General features: G+C 43.8%; 2 protein-coding genes across 2 annotated transcripts; both read right to left on the minus strand.

The window, feature by feature from the left end:
• Positions 1-195: 195 nt before the first annotated feature.
• selenoh (selenoprotein H) lies at positions 196-2,890 on the minus strand. The gene is made up of 5 exons (XM_040174854.2): positions 2,815-2,890; positions 2,439-2,574; positions 1,788-1,930; positions 891-1,010; positions 196-431 (listed from the first exon to the last, which is right to left on the minus strand). Exons 1-4 carry the CDS (start codon positions 2,828-2,830, stop codon positions 904-906), a joined length of 402 nt encoding a protein of 133 aa, XP_040030788.2. The 5' UTR covers positions 2,831-2,890; the 3' UTR covers positions 196-431; positions 891-903.
• Positions 2,891-9,224: 6,334 nt separating this feature from the next.
• Positions 9,225-14,103, minus strand: rtn4rl2b (reticulon 4 receptor-like 2b). Its single transcript, XM_040175182.2, has 4 exons — positions 13,894-14,103; positions 12,462-12,688; positions 12,111-12,341; positions 9,225-11,617 (listed from the first exon to the last, which is right to left on the minus strand). The coding sequence occupies exons 1-4, from the start codon at positions 13,940-13,942 to the stop codon at positions 10,745-10,747; spliced, it is 1,380 nt and encodes a 459-aa protein (XP_040031116.2). The 5' UTR covers positions 13,943-14,103; the 3' UTR covers positions 9,225-10,744.
• Positions 14,104-19,044: the final 4,941 nt, after the last annotated feature.

The following is a 19,044-nucleotide window of genomic DNA, read 5'->3' on the forward strand; positions in this document are numbered from 1 at the left end:
TTCTTTCGATATAGGTTTAAAAGCTGAAATGTTCTTGGTAACAATCTAAAATATTGGAAAAGCAACTAAACTGACTTTAGTGGAGTTACTTTCCACCTCTTCGCTGTATAGAAAATAAAATCTTGGGGATGTCGGTGTGAAATGGATAACTTGAGAGACAAATAACTTGAGTAGAAAAAAAGAGACACACAATAATTGAGAAAAAAAGACACTTTATTTATTAAAAGCACAGTCAATGCTTCTTTTTTTTTTTAAACAGCAGCACTTAACAGTTTAGAAATATATCGGCTCAGAGACGGTCCACTAGGTGTCCCCATGCATCCAGGAGACTGAGCTGTTGGAGCTTAAACCATCAGAGGAGAGACTGGGAAGATCCCATTGGTCTCTCTTCGTCATTCTGCTTCCATGGGCTGCACCTCCTGAACTCATGGCTGCAAACAAGTCAAGTCATGCTTCACATAACTCGACAAGAAGCAGTGTAGACATGTACATACAATACAGGAATGAAGGTGTATGAAGCAAATTATGGAGACCAACAAAGTCATGTTTTGGAAATGTAAACAGAAAATAGAAAACTAGCAGTAAGTCGGCTCTAGGCGGGCGCTTAAAATGTTAGGACACAAAATGCAATCAAAGTTTAGGCTATGACATATGGTTCTGGGGAAAAACATTAAAGGAAACAGTGAATCCAGACAAATATTTGACAGCCTCAATGGCTTAAGGAGTATCTTTGGAGATACTAGTAAAAACAACTATGTGTATACAGTTTGGTTAATGGCCTTTCCAGGAATTACAGGAGAAAAAGGGAATAGAAATTGCAAAGGTTTGAAAACAAACAAAAGAAGAGTTTTCTGTGTTGCATGCATTCGGAGGGCTTAGAAATGACAAACCTTCACTGTGCGTCTACTCAGCCTTCTGAGCCTCCTGCAGAGCAGCGACTACGACATCAGGTTGAGGAAACTTGAGCCTGGCAGGAGGACCCCTCTTTATTCCAGTCCACAGACCGGTTTCTATGGGGATGTGACGTAAGGAAACAGTGTCACTTGTAGGGACAATTGAGAAGATAAGAAATATTCTTAATGTATAATAACCTCGAAGATGGCATTAAAATAAAATGCTATCAAGACCAATTTAAGACATGTGGCCTCTGACATTTAAAAACAAACTGTAAAGAGCAATGGCTGTACCAATATCTTTAATTTGGTAAAAAACAAATCACACTTATTAACACATAAACATGTTTGCCCATGACATGGGCACTATATGCATAGTTTGCTTTTTAATTTTTCACATACTTGACAAGTTAGATTTACAGTTAATATGAAGTCCATATATGAATTAAATTACATTTTGTGGAATGGCTTTAATGAATGGTTGGGAAAAAAAAGTATGTTTAATAGAATTATGGTTATTTCTGAAGTTTGAGTTCACACCACATGCTTGTATGTACACCTGCTGAAATACGCCCTGCTCTTATTAGTCCTTCTACAATGCCCCAATTTACTCCTAATGATCCACAGGCCTTGCTATGAACGGTTAAAAAAAATGAGAAACAGTTTAATGTGAAGATATCCAAAGTTAGGATAACTCCGGAATAGCTGGGCCATGTTTCAGGGTATGCACTTTGCTGTAACGATAGAATTACTATATTTATTGTCTAGTCTCCATCTCAGAGGAGAATATCTCGTAACCTCAGCAGTAAAAACCAGAGATTGTAGAAATATGGTTTTATGGTTTGTAATTAAATGGTCTGTAGTACTTGTAGTTTCCCTTTCCATCCTCCTCACTTTTGCCTCCATCCAGCAGGGTGATCTCAAAGCATTTCCTGCGAGGTTTCTCCGGGTTGATGACCACAGTCAGTTCAGGCTGGGCAGCCAGGAGGGCAGATTTCACCTCCTCAGCATGACGCCTGTACACCCATCAGCTCTTGCTGCCAGAAAGAACCAGACCAACCAGCAGGTGGAAGTTATGAATATGGAGCGTGCCTTCATGTGATAAAACAACCATGTACATCTATTCAAGCGCCGTTCTTTAGTACAACTTCAAAGGTGCTTTTCTCAAAAACCACAATTGTACGCTTCTATTCAAATGAAGTCAACCCTGAGTGTCAATCATTAAGAGTTCAAGTGTGCCTACATACTCCTTCAGAAGATGGGATTTATTTGGGGGGTTTTGCCCCCCAAAAAAATTAAGAGAAAGAGAGAAAAAGTGATAGATTTTTGGTTGCAAGTGAGAAATCCAGAAAAGCTCTGATCCTGCAACTACAGATTTCAGTGAATCTGGTCAGGTCTGACAACTTTCTTTCAACAGTATAGCCATTACCTCTATCACGTTGCGTCACTTCCGCGTTGGTGACGTAACGACTTCAAACTACATGCCTTTGACTATTGCCGTGTTTTATTTGACTAGAGGCAAATACTTTAATATAAGTCGCTCACCAGTGTTCAATGACCACCCTTTGGCCTTCCTGTCCGTCCTCCCCATCTCCTCTGTCCTTCTTCTCCCCGCCTCCTCTGTCCTTCTTCTCCTCTTCTGCCTCCTCAACCTCCGCTTTGCGTTTCGTCCCGCGACGACCTGAAACGCACGTCAGAGACACGTTGGCTTTAATTTCACGTTTTATGCTTAGAGATGTTTTAAACGCAGCACACCGTTAAACAAGTGAGCGAGTAGCAGCGTTAAAACGACCACACTTCTGTGACGTGTTATAAGTCGTGTGTCAACTAACAACAATATGCACCGCGTGTATATTTTTGTTGCCAGATGTCAGAGTTACAGTTCTTCACGATAAATGTCACACTAACGTTACACACCGACCTGCTTTTGGCGCCATTGCTGTAACCAAAATAATGCGCACCTGGACTGTACCAAAGCGCCACTCTGGAGGGGGTTTGGATTTAACGGAAGAAACCATTAATGGGATGGTTTAGGTTACAGAAACATATACATACCATTTACTGAGTTGTATTCTTTAACATGTTTGTTATTGCATCTACGGTAACAGGCCTACCAACTCTCACGGTTTCGCCGTGTGACACACGCTTTTGCATGTTTTCACACGCACTCACGCCACACAACCAATTTCTCACGGCAAAAAAAAAAATCTGATTTTGGGCCGAAGCGCGTTCGTTCCTTTTCAAACTCCCCGACAATAGATGGCGCTAAGGAGCGCATCTGTAAACCCATTCGCTGCATAGACATCCTATTTACCCCAAAGAGTCCCGAAGTTAGCAACAGAAGAAGATTTTCACACAGACACAACCGCGGGAGAAACTCAGGAGGAGCAAAGACTAAGGTATGTTAATGACATGTGGTTCAATTAAGTACTCACTCTCTTAAACTTTAAATCTTGAAAGAAATTATTTGTTGTGTTTGTGCGTGTGATTTTGAGTGGTGAATGTAAACTCAGCTGTCATAACAAGCAGCAGGAGAGCACCTTATCAGACAATGCCAACAACCTCCCTTCAGGAAGAAACGGATATGGAAAGCTTCTGGGCTGGAATGGCAACCCGGAAACATAAGGTATACATTTTTTTTTGTATTTGTTTTTTGGCAGGTGTGGCTTGACTACATCTGTTGCTTTTATTGATGAATGCATATATTGTGTCATACATGATGCAATCTATGCATGTTGTATCTGAAGTTTGTTACAGTATACTTACAGTATTAATCAAAACAAAATATGGTATGCTTTTCCATTTTGTTCTTGGTTCATTTTCAATAGGTGACAGGAGCCAAAGAATTTCAGAGGCTTGCTGCCGTCGCCAAGCTGGTCCTGGTGTTGCCACATTCAAATGCTGATGCTGAGAGGGTGTTTTCAGTTGTGGGACTGAATAAAACAAAAACCAGAAATAGCCTGGCACTGGATGGCACCCTGTCCTCCATCATGGCCATAAAGATGGCCGACCTGGAGCCCTGCTTCAGATGGGAGCCCCCCTCAGCGGTCATCAAGGCCTCCAAGAAGGCCACAGGCCAGTACAACCTTGCCCACAAATCTTAAAAAATTACTAACCAGCTTCTGATCTTCTTCTTAATACCTCATTTTTTGTTATTTTATTTATGTGTATTTATATTATGTGTATCCATTGTTTTGCTTTGAAAGGCTACTGTTTAAGCACTTTATTTGTTGCACTTTTTTGTTTGATAATGAAAAATATTTTTCCCTAACTAAACTTGTGTCATTTTTTGCTGAACATAAATCATTAAGTGCTCTTAAGAATACAATTATTAACAATATAGGTTAGGTTTCAGTTAAGAATTAGTTGAATACCATTGTAATCAAAATGTCAATCAACCTAAATTGGTCTAATCTTAAACACAGGTCTATTAATTAGGCTATATTGTGGTACATTGAGGTCATTGAGGCACAGCAATAGTTTTCTGGTTGAATGTTCAGCTCAAGTCTAGAAGGCCCAACAAGTCATGAGCAGATGAACATAAATCAGAATAAGTTCAGGCATACCACCCAAAAATCCACGAGAATGCATGAAATAACATCTACTTAAACCAAAATGTCCTGGGGGTGGACCATCAGCTATGTCTTTGCTTCACAGAATGTAACCAATGTTGTCCATCTCCAGTAGGCCGCCCCTATCAACGACTTTGGGCCCCACAAACCACCAGAATGCAGGGTACAACATGGGTACTACGCCAAATGAATTCCAATTTCCTGATATTTGAGCCACCAACGTGTGTGGCTGCGTGCGCGGCAAAATTTTGGTCACCCCCGACAAAATCTCACTCCAAGGTTTTTTGAAAAGTTGGCAGCTCTGCGGTAAGCAGATAGTCCATCAATCGTTGTTGTTGACAACTTTAGCAACGTTTTGTAGGCTTCAAAGGGGAATTTGCTTGCATTTCTACAGCAGGAATGTGGCAGCTTCACATAGAGGCCACTTTCCTGGCTTTTATTTTGTATCACAATATGTTTGAAAATCATATAAAATGTAACAATTTGAATTTTTAAATGAAACACTTTTGATTCACAGATGGCGCGTTTGGATTCCTGACTTATGAGAGACTTTTGACTTTTTCGTTATTTGCGTCATCCATTCAGCTAAAACCGAGACACGCTCTGAGATCAAGTTCCCCTTCTGGCTGCTTCAGCAGGAGATCTGTGTGATGTCCTCCTCCGACAGCGGGACAGATGAACGAAGGGCCCAAGGGTTGCGCTCCCGCGTCCTCCCAAGTACTTGCCAGATTCCCAGTTGTAGACTTGTGTGAGACGGCAGCAAGATATAGTAACTAAAAACCAACAAGCGAGAGGAAACACCTGTAGAGCAACACAGGTCAACACCAAACGTGGTGTTGCTCCGATGGCAATATCGAATACACGTGTCTCACATTTTTGGGCCCACAAAACAGAATCGCCGGAAAGCACGTCACAAGCTGCGTCCGTGCCAGCAAACACGGGCCTGTATGTAACCTCCCAGAGCGAGGCGGTGTGACTGACTCACAGGCGCTCGCACAATAGCTGTTCTTTTGTTCACAACCAACTCAAAGGCCCGCACTTCATCTTGGCCGTGCTGTCGCTTTCAAAGTGGCTTGTCCCAACCATATGATTGCATCTTTCGCTCGGCTTGTCACCCTCGCTGAAGCCGAGCACACCCAAAGGACGCAGTGAATCTCTGATGTCTTTGGATCCCGATCTGCCCTCGCAGTCTGTTGCGGCGTGTATTTTTAGCCGTGTGCGTAAAGCTTCGCGGGCGCCCAGACGGTTGGACCAGATGTGGCCTGTCTTCACCCCACGGTCCCTCCTCTCTCTCTCTCTCTCTCTCTCTCTCTCTCTCTCTCTCTCTCTCTCTCTCTCTCTCTCTCTCTCTCTCTCTCTCCTTTGCCGGTGGCAAAGAGCTCTTGGTTGCCTCCACGCTGCACAACAATGTCTCTCGCTCGCGTGCACCCACATATTTCTGTGGGTACGCAAATGTGGGAACACAACAGTACACAGATATTTCATTCAAAAATCCATTTGTCCATGGAGGTTTGCTGCTCTCTACGACTTTGCATCTTTTGATTCTTAAGAGTCTCTTTTTTATTTTTGTTCATTGTAATTTAACATTTGGATCCGTGAGGAAAGGTTACCCTTAAATTACCGCCACGTCTCGTCGGTGGAGAAGATGCAGAGGGAATCGAATAAAAGTAGAGACTCCTCCATCAGTGTGTGTTTTTGTGTTTTTTGTGTTCAAGATAATAGGTGATGCTGCTATGATTTGTTTGCAGACCAACCAAACAGATAATTCTGTATATATTTAATTTCACAGCCTCTCAGCTCTGTCTTGTGACGCTAATGGCGAAATGCTTGCTTAACAGGGGGTTTACACCTAAAAACGGAGCGAGGGTTGTGTCCAAGATATAATGAAGAAAGTAACTCACATGTATAGGTATAAAAACAGGCCAAATGCCAAACATTAAAGAAAGCAACGGCTGAGCGGATGCCATCGATAAGGCCTCCTACCTGACACCAAAGCAGGGAAAACCTGAGTATTTGAACTCTATATGCAATGTTTTTTTTGAGAGTTGCAATTCAGTGTTCACTATACTGAGATATTGTCTCTGAGCGCTTGTCTCTGAAATGTTACATATTGATTTACATGAAGAAAAAGCTTTTGAGATTATGAAAACATATGAAATGATAAAACACATGAGTTAGAAGCAACCTCATTGTCTTCTCCTTTTGGGCCTTTTGGTAAGAATCATTTTGGCAAATATCGCTTTTTACGCAGTGAGACACACAAAAAAGCGAAGGCCTCATTATTTTCTTCTTCAGAAGGTGAACTCGTGGCCAAGTCTCCGTGTAGCGTGAGAATAGTCAGCGCTTCGATGATTTATTCACTCGACTCTGTTTGGTGAGTCATGAGGAGCATGAGGTTCATGTTTCCACACGCTGCACATGTGACCTGCTGGGCGCAACGGTGCTGGAAATTATTTTCATCAATTATGGACGTCACGTTGAAAGCAGCATTGTCCTGTCACATTATATTGTATTATATTGGTTCAGGGTAAAAACCCGGGTGAATGATCTATTTCATCCTCCTGACGTCAGGGCGCGAGGCTCCGTCCTTCCGATGCAAATAAGAACGTCAGCAAACACGCAAACAATCACGTCAACTCACACAAGCCGACAAGAAAAGCCAAGACAAGAATAACCATGTGGGGGAGATTTTGTGACAGGCAGGCAGAGAGAGAGGGAGAGTGATGGGGATTCAGAAAAGGGCCGAGCGACAGCACACGAAGAACAGGCAAACGCACAAAAGGGAGGAAGTGAGGCAGAGGCGAGAGGAAGAACGGCGTAGAGAGTTGGGGGTGAACGAGTGGGCGCATCGAGTTCTGATGACTTCAGAGGAATCCTCTCTGCTAATGGTCTGCTTGTGTTCCTGCACCGGAAAAACAGCAAAGACGTCCCAAGCAGGCAGCCGCTCGCAGGCCTCGCCTACACTTCTTGCCGTGAAACAGCAACTGGGAAGCACAGGGAGGCCAAGCGCAAGGGTCGCGAGTCAGGTTTTAGATGTACGTGTCTCGGGGTGGTTTACCATGGCAGCATGAGCCAGTCGTTCATTACTGCCTCCTGCACATTTCCATGAGATGATGAGCTATAGTTTTTTTTTATTAACGTTTTAGTAAACTGTTTTTACGGATTCTTTTTTTGCCATGCCATTGGTCACGATGTTCATTATTCGTGACACAATCTGCGTGCAACTCCTTAAAAACTTGAATCGACAAGCGTCCTTTCACACTAGTGATATTTCTCTTGTTTTCACAAATAATATCCATAAAAAGTCTAAACCTACATGATGGTCAAAGCCGCGACTGCCACAAATCATTTTTGTTTAAGGAATCCTTTAAGCAATTTGTAGACATTTTATGGAACACATTTATTCACCCTCTGCTGGTAATAATCTTCTCATCCTTCAAACCGCTAACAACTTATGATAAAGAAGTAACACGGTACCCCTCGGATTGTTTTACATTGTGAATAGTTGTGGGCACACTTATGGTTTCATTGAAACAGCATTTTTTTTACACTGTTACAATTTTGTATCTTGATGGAAATTTGGTATCTTTTGCATGTTTTTGGGGGGTTTCAACATCCACTTCTACTGACTTGGTTAACAATATTTAAGCTGCTGCACAATACCTTGCTTGTATCTCCAAAGGCAATCAAAAAGCTAAACACCGGACAACAAGATGTAACCATGAATGTTCAGGTCAGCATATTTAACGTTGTTGCTTCTGCAACCGATCACAGGACAATAAACAATAGTGATGTCGTCCCTCTGAACCCTCAACTTTAAATTGACCTTCTTTGTTGTCTAAATGTGCATGTTACATTTAAGGAAATGAAAAGTTGAGATAGAAAAATGTGGTTATGGACAACAAAATACAGTATGAGGGTTTGAGGATTTATCTGCTGTGATCTTTAACTGGGAGAAGTGAGGAAACTTTAGTCACAGAAGTGAGAAAAAAGAGAGAAAAGAAGAACAAAAGCGAGGTGTGAAAGTGATGAATGATTTGTGCGCTTGGAAATGAGAAAGATTAAAGGGCTGCTCAGCCAAACTTGTCTGACCTTTATAACTTGTTTGTGTAAGTATTTTTTTGCACATTTAAGTTAATCAACACATTCGCGTGTGCATCATTATCATGGCATTAGCTAATCTGTTGAGGGGGTGTGCTGATTCCAGGACACATCGTCACATTTTCATCCTGGCGTGTTCCCCGTTCACCCCCTTCCCTGAATCATACACACACACACACACACACACGTTGATAGCTCATCATAATAAGGCCCAATATAGCTGCCTTCTGCTTGGTGAGAAAGTGACTGGGGCAAAGAGTGAAAGCAGTTGAGATTGGTGACCTTCACCTAACACACCCACAATGTCACATTGGATTTCTTACACTTTGACACACACACACACACACACACACACACACACACACACACACACACACACACACACACACACACACTCTCGATATCACCTCTCCTTTCCTAGCGGTTTGGTTTCTTCAAAGAAACGAGTCCTGTCTGTGATACAGCTGTCGAGTTTCAAAATGAACGGCCGCTCTGATGATACTGAACATATTCTTGCTCATGATTCTCTCATTTTACCGGGCTTTTATTGTGAAACTGATTTCCATTTTATTCAGAATCGATAAATCACTTGGCGATGGTTTGTTCTTTGTATACATTGTGTGTGTGCTCTGTGAAAAAAGCAATGAAGCGCCCGTTCTATTTTGTTTGTTTCTTTATTTCAATTAAGCAAAACATTTTTCCAACAGGTTTTTGAAAAATACAGGATCTATCAGTGTCACAGCATCCTTCTTGTGTAGAAACTCATTTACAGTGTCGGTTGATAGGTTTTAACTTTCTATCATTTGGGATTGACAATGAACTTGCAGTTCGATCACAATCAGGTCAGACTGGCATCGTGCTGAACAGACCGCCCATAAACTCAAACACACAGTGGAGTCATAAAGGTTATCTTATAAAGTACAGCTTTAATATGAAAAAGATGATTTGATGTATGACAGCTTGATCGCCCACATGGTCTAATAGTGCTCTGTAGTTCCCGTAGTACCAATACAACATTTGGATGAAAATACCTTGAATTTAGCAAATGTAAATCGAACAGTTTTCTTCCCACGCATTTCTGAAACAGTATATTTCTTAGTCCCTACAGGTGTGTAACCTATGATGCAACAGGAGACAGTAGAGGCCCCTGATGCTTCAAACAACACAAAGGGCTGTAAAGGATTTAGCCTTGCCCTGTTTGGAAAAACAGACCCATAAACACAAGCGTTAAAGAGAAGACCTAATCGAACTCTCTCAGCAACGGCCAACAAAAACTAACACACACACACACACACACACACACACACACACACACACACACAGAAACTCAGAACCAGGAGCAGAACATCTGTTGGTTGCCTGAGAAAAGGACGAGACAAAAAAAACACGAGGGGCAAAAGAGGAGTTTCCACTTTTCATCAGTTTGCCTTCCACTTACAACCTATGTATCTCTTCTATCACCACAAGCTGTCCTTCATTGAATGGTAATGAAATGAAAAGTACAAAATCCAGCTAGTCTTAAATACAGAGTAGTTCAGGATGTGATATGTACAGTCATGATGCCTAGTATGTACAAGAGTGGGCGGTGGTGGTTTGCGGGAACCTTTGGGTTTTGAAGCGGAAGAAGAAAGGAGAGCCGCTCTCGGGTGCAGTTCTAGAGCCTCTCAACATTCTCTGCCTTTGAATGCGTATCTTAAGCTCACATTGCATCGGTGGAATGATTAGTAAGGGACAATGCAAGCAGTGAGTGGATGGTATGCTCTGAATATAGAAAATAGCTGATGATCGACGATCCCCAACGCCTGCGTTGTTTACAGCTGATATTAAAAGACATATGGAGACGTCCCCAACTGTCTCTGTGAGCGTAGTCGTCTATCCTTTCCTCATGTTGTTGTAGGTTTCGTCTTTTTTTCGCCGCCACTATCGGAGTCAGATTCAATGGTCTGAGCCCTACTGTTTAAAGCCTGTACTCGTCAGCAGCAGCTACTTCAATATAGAACTTCTGCCCTGCTCTACATCAGCTCAACAGCTCCCTTGCATGTATGTCACCTGCATCAGTGTAGCACCTCCTGCGAGTCGAGGAGGTAACTGAAAGGAATTAGGTTATTTTTTGTCAAGAGTCGGAAAGAGCCCAGGGAGAAATCAGAAGGAAGAAAATGGAGTGGAGGAGAGAAGAGTTCAGCCAAAAAGAAAATGGAGGGAGAATCTGACGATGCAGAGGGAGAGGAGGTGGAGGAGGGACGGGGTGCTGGGCATGGAAGACGATGAGGGGAAGGCTCGGTTGTTGTAGCCTGGCGGGCACTCCAGATCGAAGCAGGGAACGGAGGCGTCTTCGTTTCCGTAGTTGGACCAGTATTCTTCTTGGTCCAGCTTGGGGAGCGCCGCCTCGTCCTCCGACAGTTCGTACTTGGAGGAGAAGGTCTCGGAGGGGTTTTTGGGGAGGTACTGAGGCTTTCCCGCGGGGAAAGGGAAGGCTTTCACCGCCTCAGTGGTCTTCTTGTACGAGGCCTTGGATGAAGACGCGGGCTTGTGCTTGGAGAACCACCAGCGGGTCTTGGTGCTGAAGGTTTTCGTGGTGGTTCCCGCCAAGGAGCCGGGGTCAGGCAGAGGGCAGAGGGCGAAGTCCATCTCCCTGAGGAATCGGAGGTCCTGGCCGCGACGTTGGGATGGTGAGGTGCACATGAGCTCAGAGGAGGAGATGCGGGCCTTGCGGAACCACTCCCACAGGGTTTGAGCCTCACAGCCGCAGGACCAGGGGTTGTCGTTGAGGCGGAGGAACTGGATGCCTTGGGTGTCTTTCATGGCCTGGCCTGGCAGCTCAGCCAGTGAGTTGTTGAACAGGTAAAGGATGGTCAGGCGACCCAGGTCACGGAAAGCCCGACGGTTGACCTGCCTGACCCGGTTGTCGTGGAGAAGGAGGCGGTCCAGGTTGACCAGGCCTCTGAACACATTCTCGGAGAGGGCTCGGATGCGGTTTCCATGCAGGAAGAGGTGGTTGAGGTTGACTAGATCTGAGAACAGGTCATCCTGCAAAAAGTGGAGCTGGTTGTCCTGGAACAAAGACAAAAATACATGAAGATTTATTTTGGGATTTTGGAAAAGTCAATCAACTGTTACCGGAGATAATTAATCCCTACCATAACATACATGTACACTTGGGCTATTTCCCATCTGAACGTCGCTTTACGGTGGTCGTAACTGACCTCGGCCAACTGAATGTTGGAGAGATTGTTCTTGGCAGGGAACTATTGTCTGATTGGAACAGAGCTTTATTGTTAGAGACTCCAAAAGGTGAGGCTCAACAACAGGGAGGATGCCTTGAATGCAAGCTAATTTCCATGGGGCACCAAAATGAATGAAACGTGGGAAATATACAATTTGCAAAAGTAATAATAAATTCCTTTATTTTTAATTTTTAATTTACTTTTTAAATCTCAAAACTACTCTGTTCTGAGAATTTGGAGTCGACTGACTTTGCAATCTTGTGTCATAGGTCTACCGACTTGTGCATTATGTGTGTGTTTAGCGTGTGTGCCGCGTTTACCTGCAGGTAGAGGAATTGCAAGCTGTACAGTTTGAGGAAGAGGTCATGGGGGAGAGCTGCCAGCTTGCAGCGATGCATGTGCAGGCTCTGCAGCTTCTCCAAGCCCCTGAAGGCTCCACCTTCCAAGCGCTGCAGCGGATTATCGCCCAAATCCAGCTCCTCCAGCACCCTGAGGTTACTGAAGGCCCCGGCCTCGATCCATGTGATGTTGTTGCCATAAAGCCAAAGCACCTGCACAGCATGAAGAGCGAATGATGCGATTAGAGATGAGAAGAAAAGACTAATAAGGATGTCTGCAGACGTTGGTGGGGAACTCAACAGATGGACACATGCACAGAAAGCCATTTCTACCTGTGTCTCAAAGCCAAAAGAGTCCGCGCGCAGTTCCGTGATGCGGTTGTTCTGCAGGAAAACACGCTGTGAGTCATACGGCACACCGGCCGGCACTATGGTGATGTTCTGGGACTGGCAGCTGACCGTCATGGGCGAAGGGTAACACACACACAGCTTGGGACATGCAGATACCCCGCCCGGCTTCACCACCACCAGCCACAGTATCAGCCACAAGGTAAGTCCACCTGCAGAGAGATAGAGAGAGGGTCGTTAATTCTCATTTAAAAAAGGAACATAATTGGAGGTGTGGTTAACAGCAAATTACTACTGTTATAGCAGTTAGTTCTGGAAAAGGAGACACACACACAGGAAGAGAGGTTGATTTCAGCGTTTGGCACCAGTCTTTCTTTTTGTTTTCACCGCTGCTGTTTGGTCACAGGTAACTTGTTGACGACTCACAGAACTTTGGTGTTCATGTATAATTCACCAGGTTACATCAAAGAAATCATTCACCAACCATATACATGCAAGGGACACGAAAAGGGAATTGCACGTTCCTCAAGGCGTTTCATTGAGTGGTTTCCTAGTTGTCCGGTTATCAAAGGGACATTTTCCGCTGTTGCAGAGGGCATGCTTAAAACTGGCAACCGGACCTGGATCAGTTTCGTTTCTTATCAATATTGCAACAGCTGTTTGGCACAGCTCGGATGACGGCGTGCAAAGGTGTCCACCAAATTAAAAACAACATACATGTAATAATAATGAGGTTCCCATTCATCCCTTTGCGCAAGATTTTCCATCGGCTCACCTCTTGACCTTTTTAAAGGGTTGGACTATTTAGCAGCGCTGGATGCTGTTGGAGAAAAGGAGATCGGGCTTTGTAGTCTTTTGTGCGTCTTATTCAACCCAGAGTCATCATGAGATGAGCAACTAAGTTCACAGTCGTGTTTTATTGATCTGATCTTAATGCGTAAAAGAGGAGAGATTGAACGTCGAAGTCTTGATACATTTTATTGGTGAGGCCAAACGTATTGATTCCTTTGATCACGTTTTCTATAGCAGACGATGACACATACATGCAGCCGTACGTATGATTTTATTAAAAATGTCAAACCGTTGCACTAAAATGTCCCAAATGTGGAGTCTCCTTTTATGAGCGACAGTCTTTTAGATTCATCCACAATGGACAAACGGGATTTCAACATGGAAAAGGATGTTGAGCAACGTGCACAGCTTGATTGACCATTTAAATCAGGCATATTTGCATTTTGACTGCGCGTAAAATCACCACAAGGTCTACAAATCCAATTGTTCTAACATAAGTATTAACTCGATTTTACAAGTTTAAAATCGGAAGGTTCCACAAACGTGTTTTTTCCTTTTGTTCAAGTAGACCTCCACAAAACGAGTTAAATCAAAACACAACCAAGCGTCCCGGAGAGCAACTCACCTTTAAAGTTGCGCGCGCCGCAGCGCCTTGCGGTGCAACGGGTCTCCATCTCGAACCAAAGCCGAAAGCGAGTTAGCCTGCGCGGCGTGTGAGTGCCTGCTTGCCGCTGCTATCTCTGCTGGAGCTCGGCCCTGGTGAACGAGTCGCTGTGACGGCCCGGAGTCCCGCGAAGCTGTTTATACCCGCGGCAGGGTCGCCGCCCACGACCGTGGGCAGCGGAGGTTTCTCTCTACGTCAGCCGGGGAGGAGGAGGGAGGAGGGAGGAAGGAGGAGGAGGAGGGGGGGGAGTCACCGGGAGGAAGAGACAAGAAAGGCAGTGGCGTTTTTTTTTGCCTCTTTTCATCACTGTCCTCATTATTACTGTGTGAGATTTAAACAAGATTATTCAGTGATGGGGCAGTTAAATGGCACAATGAAACGCATGAAATAAGCACTCTCAGTTTCGCCGTTGTTTTTAGGGATATATCCTGAACTTGGGTGGTTTGATAGGATTCAGTGGGTGGGAGAAAGCCAGTTGAGGAGTGGGATGGATGGAGTTTTGGGTGCTAACCAATTAAGAGTTTCTGTGTCAAAGGTCACATTGACAGCGTGACTACTATTTAACTAGAGGCTCGGTGTGTTTGTAGCGGACCAAAGAGCCATCAGTCTCATTGTGTAGGCCGGTTCTGGAGAGGAGCCAAGAGCCGCCTACATTTCAGAACAACAGATGAACATGATGGCGAAAGCAGTGGAATCCAACACAACATACGGACTGCATGTGAGGAGGGAGAGAGGACACACAATGACAAACATCTGCCACTACACATTACATTCAGGTACGTGTATCTCCAACAAACACCCCTCTGCACTTGTGAAAGATGACTTGGGTCCTAATGCAGATGCTGCAATGGGCAACACGGACGAAGGATGTGCAAGAGGACGCCGTCAACTTTTTTTTTTTCCACCAGAGAAGGCGCGCGCGGTGCAGTGCGGGGGGGAGCGGGACTCAGAGGTCTTCTTGCATGTTGAAAAAGCAGTCAGCGCGAGGTGGGCGAGGAGGTTTTACTCAGAGCTGATTACTTCCATCGCCGCATAGGTCAAGGCCCGGTCCACCATGATGCACGTCGTCTGTTGTCCAGCAAACAAACGCTCACTGAAACCTGCTCAGCGGGAGGTCATCTGCACAAACAGGCTGTGACCAGCGCGGGGCATCAGTTGGGCGTCTGGAGTCACGCGGTTTAGCTGTGGTGGAGTGATTAGTAGATGCAGACAGCTCACCAGTCAGCCGTGAGCCTCGGCGGGGGTCTGTGGCACACAGAAGGTTACGTGTGTGAGTGTGTGGGGGGTGCATGGCATTTAATCACGCTGTTCTTGGCCCCCTAAAGGCAACTGGGGGAGGTGGCCAGCTCACCAACTACACTTCATCTTCAGGCTGCATGCGTGTGTGTGTGTGCATGTGTGTGGGGGGAAGTTCTTGGGGCCCTTTACATAATACTGATCAAGTATCCAGGCCGACACGTGTATGTACCTGTATGTGTGTGTGTTTGTCGTTTCTGACCTGTGCATGTGATGCACACAGATCAATAAATGCAAATGTCCACTCCCAGATCCCCTTTCTTGCATCTTCTCACCAGCCTGCTGGGTCAAAGTGAATCACGGGCACACTGGTATTTACTCAAGTGTGAACACAGCATGTTCAGGGATTCTGTTGGGATCCCAAAAAAAATGTGTTGCTGACTCCGTCCCCAACACACACACACACACACACACACACACACACAGACAAGAATCTTTACTTTCTTGACTCCTCACAGAACTTGGGCCGGATCACGATTCCACCCTTTGAACCATTTTTATGCGATACAGAACATGAAATACCAAATACCGAACGTTTTTTACATTCCTCAAATCCAAGCTTTTACGTGCAACGTGAGGCTGATGTATGAAGTGTATGAATCAGACAACACGTGGGTGTCATTTGGCACAACAAAGATCGGACAAGACTTTTTTAACGTGACGTTGAATCATTTGATGCAGTTGCAGCAGATGAGGCACTGTGTCAGAACAATTTAATAAACAACTGCCGATGCACTGCATGTTTTTTAAGACCTCGACATTGTTATTAAATATGACTGTTTTTAAAACTTTCCTTGTAGGGGAAAAATTGATTGTTATTTTTTCAGTAATTTAAAGCCATGTTGTTTTTCATTTTTTACTTTAAATCTTATACTTTAGATAAATTATTAGTGGATTATTATTATATTTGCTTTCATGAGTAAATAACTTTTACAGTTGATCCAGAGGATGCTATCAGACAACTGCTCCGTAGTTCTTGTCACAATCTGACAAGCAAGCAACTTGCAATTCATTTTTTCTGCATCTTTTGCCGTTAAGAGAAACCTTAAAGTCATGTAATTATGTGCTTTGTTTCTAAATACGACCCAAATATCAGATCATTACACACAATGTAGCCTGCTCAGTCATTCAGTGCCAGAGATAATTGGTCCCCCCCTGCAGAGCACATGGAAAGCAGCACATTAAAGCTTATTTCTAGTGTTCCTGTTGCTTAAATAAAAAAATAAAAAACAAGACTTTCAAACCTATGGGTGATAAAAGACATCTGCGACCAATTCAGTGTGTAAAAAAAGCAAAACACCTAACAGGTCCCCTCATTAACAGACTGTGCCACACACCGCCTTCGCTCCCATTTCCGTCACACATTTTTTCATGCAAGTCTGTATTATTAAAATGCCAAGAAAAAAGATTTGAGCAACAATGACGCATATGAAAGGGGCGGGGGAGAGGAGGGGGGGGTTTGTCACCGTGTGTGTGTGTACCCTGCACACACACACACAGTAACACAGACAACAGTCTTCAAACAGTTGCAGTTGTTCTGAGCTCGCTGCGATGTCACACAGGCCCGCTGAGAACTGGAGAGAGGCTGTTGTGGGGGTTTGCGGCGTCCCTGTCATTTCGCTTCGGCCTGGTGTGAAACCTCTTTGCCACGAGGAGCCACGCGGAAACTCCTCCCCAGTCTAATGAGTGGAGATGGTAGACTGTGAATCCCGTCATTAAAATCAGTACGGTCAAAGGATTCTCCCCAAATTCCAACTCTGCACCTACCTGGCACATTGTTGAAGTCATTATGAACACAATCGGTGTGGCAGAGACGGACAGTGTGCATTTTTTTTCTTTGTCAGCAAATGGACAACGAGTTCTCAACATAAATATTGGATTTACAAAAAGACCAGCGTTAAATGCAGAAACGTGATGAGAAAACTAGTGTCTTGAAGTGTTATATTGAAAAAGACACTTGGGTCGGAGCTCTTGCCCCAGGGATGGTTTGGAGTCCAAGTTTTTGCATGTATGCTTCATAGGAATGTTTATTTAAATACAGTCATGGTTTGGATTCCAATTACATTTCTTACAAAACTTATAACTAATAATTGTTTCCTGACAAGGCATAAAAAGTAGTATTTACTTTACCACTTATGTGGTATAATAGATGCATTTAATTTGGATCAAACAAGCGTTATATTATAAGTGTTATAGAAGGGATATTGAGATATAAGTGACGACAGATAGTCATGTCAAATCCTTGTTCATTCTGATCTCCAAAACCTGTTCGTAAACATGTATACGAAAATCTTGAACATACAAATTTGTAGTGATACATACTAAATAAATACGGACTGCAACTGATGACGTCACTCTATTCAAAGTGAATGGGGACCTGCACCCCGTAAACACACTTTGTGAAGTCTAACGATGTAAAATAAACGTGTTATGATTGCATTTTTAACGAGAAATTGATGTTAAATTGTAAGAATAGAATACTAACCCTAACCCCCTCAAAAAATCCAACATGACGGAGAGACGTTCACTCAAGAATCCAACATGGTCCGCCATGTTGTTCACTCAAGGGGCGTGGTTAACCACTGAATTTGTATGTTCAAGATTTTCGTATACATTTTTACGAACAGGTTTTGGAGATCACGTTGCCTTGTTTGCCTGGTTGGATTGATCACAAGTCCTCATCAGTATCATTGTGTTACCCGCAGCAAGAGGTTTGCCCTTGTGTCTGCGTACGATGGGGCTGTTACAGCGAGCACACGTTATACCACACAGCAGCTTTACGGCAGAGGCATTTGTGTACTGGCTCACCGCCAAGCAGGGAAAAGATGAGAGGCACACGTCTAAAATAACAGCTAAAAAACATCTGCCAGAAAATGAGGAAACAATATATTCTCCACAGCCAAGTTGTCTATTCAATCGCTCAAATGCTTCTGTTTCAGAACGTGTCAGTACTTTATTGATCCAGTCTTCTCCCTGTCCTCAATATTGAATTGAACAAATTGCATCGACCGAATCGTTAATCCTTTACGTTCTTCATTCTGTACAAATGGATGACATCATTCTACTTTTCCCTTTTCATTTGGAGAGGTTTTTGGGGCCAGAGAATGTTGCATGTGTACAGATTCTAAATCCCTCAGAGGCAAATTAGCTATTTGTGATTCTGGGCCATACAAGATAAATTGAACTGAAGCCATTTCATTTAGAATGATGAATAACAGCTTTTCTCTCATGATCTTTCTTCAGGATTTGAATATCCACACTGTTACCATTGCTCTTATTATCAAGCCGGGGGCTTTGTCATCCTCTTCTGGCTGCCTGTTGGAACTTCAACTTCTCACTCCTCTAAAATGTTTCAATGCAGATCTCCTTTTTAAAAGACCAGTGGAGCTTAATTGCATGAAGGTTCCAATATCAATGTGCCTTTTTTTTACAGAAGAATCTTTGACGATAACAATTTAGCTCCTTAGATTCCCAGTGTGATGTGTGCAGCAGTGTTTGTTGTCCCAGAGAAGGTTCTCCCTCAGCCTGTTGCTGCAGCGCGGTTGACGGTTGTTGTTGTTGTTGTTTTGATTGGTGGGGGGTGGGGGGGTGGAACTATGTTCCAATTATCTGCGGGATTACCTGCCACAGGTGTTGGTGTTTTGGAGGCAAATTGTTTTTTGACCATGGAAGCGGGAGCGTGGAAGAGCGAGAAGAAGAAATGTGTTAGGATCTTTTGATGGTGTCCCTCGTGGTGAACAGTGTTATTTTACTTTCATTTTTCAGTAGGAAAGATGGACTGGAAACTGAGGTGTCTTTTGTTCATGTTTGGAGAAC

This window comes from Gasterosteus aculeatus, chromosome 4, assembly GCF_964276395.1.
Source record: "Gasterosteus aculeatus chromosome 4, fGasAcu3.hap1.1, whole genome shotgun sequence".
NCBI classification, from domain to species: domain Eukaryota; kingdom Metazoa; phylum Chordata; class Actinopteri; order Perciformes; family Gasterosteidae; genus Gasterosteus; species Gasterosteus aculeatus.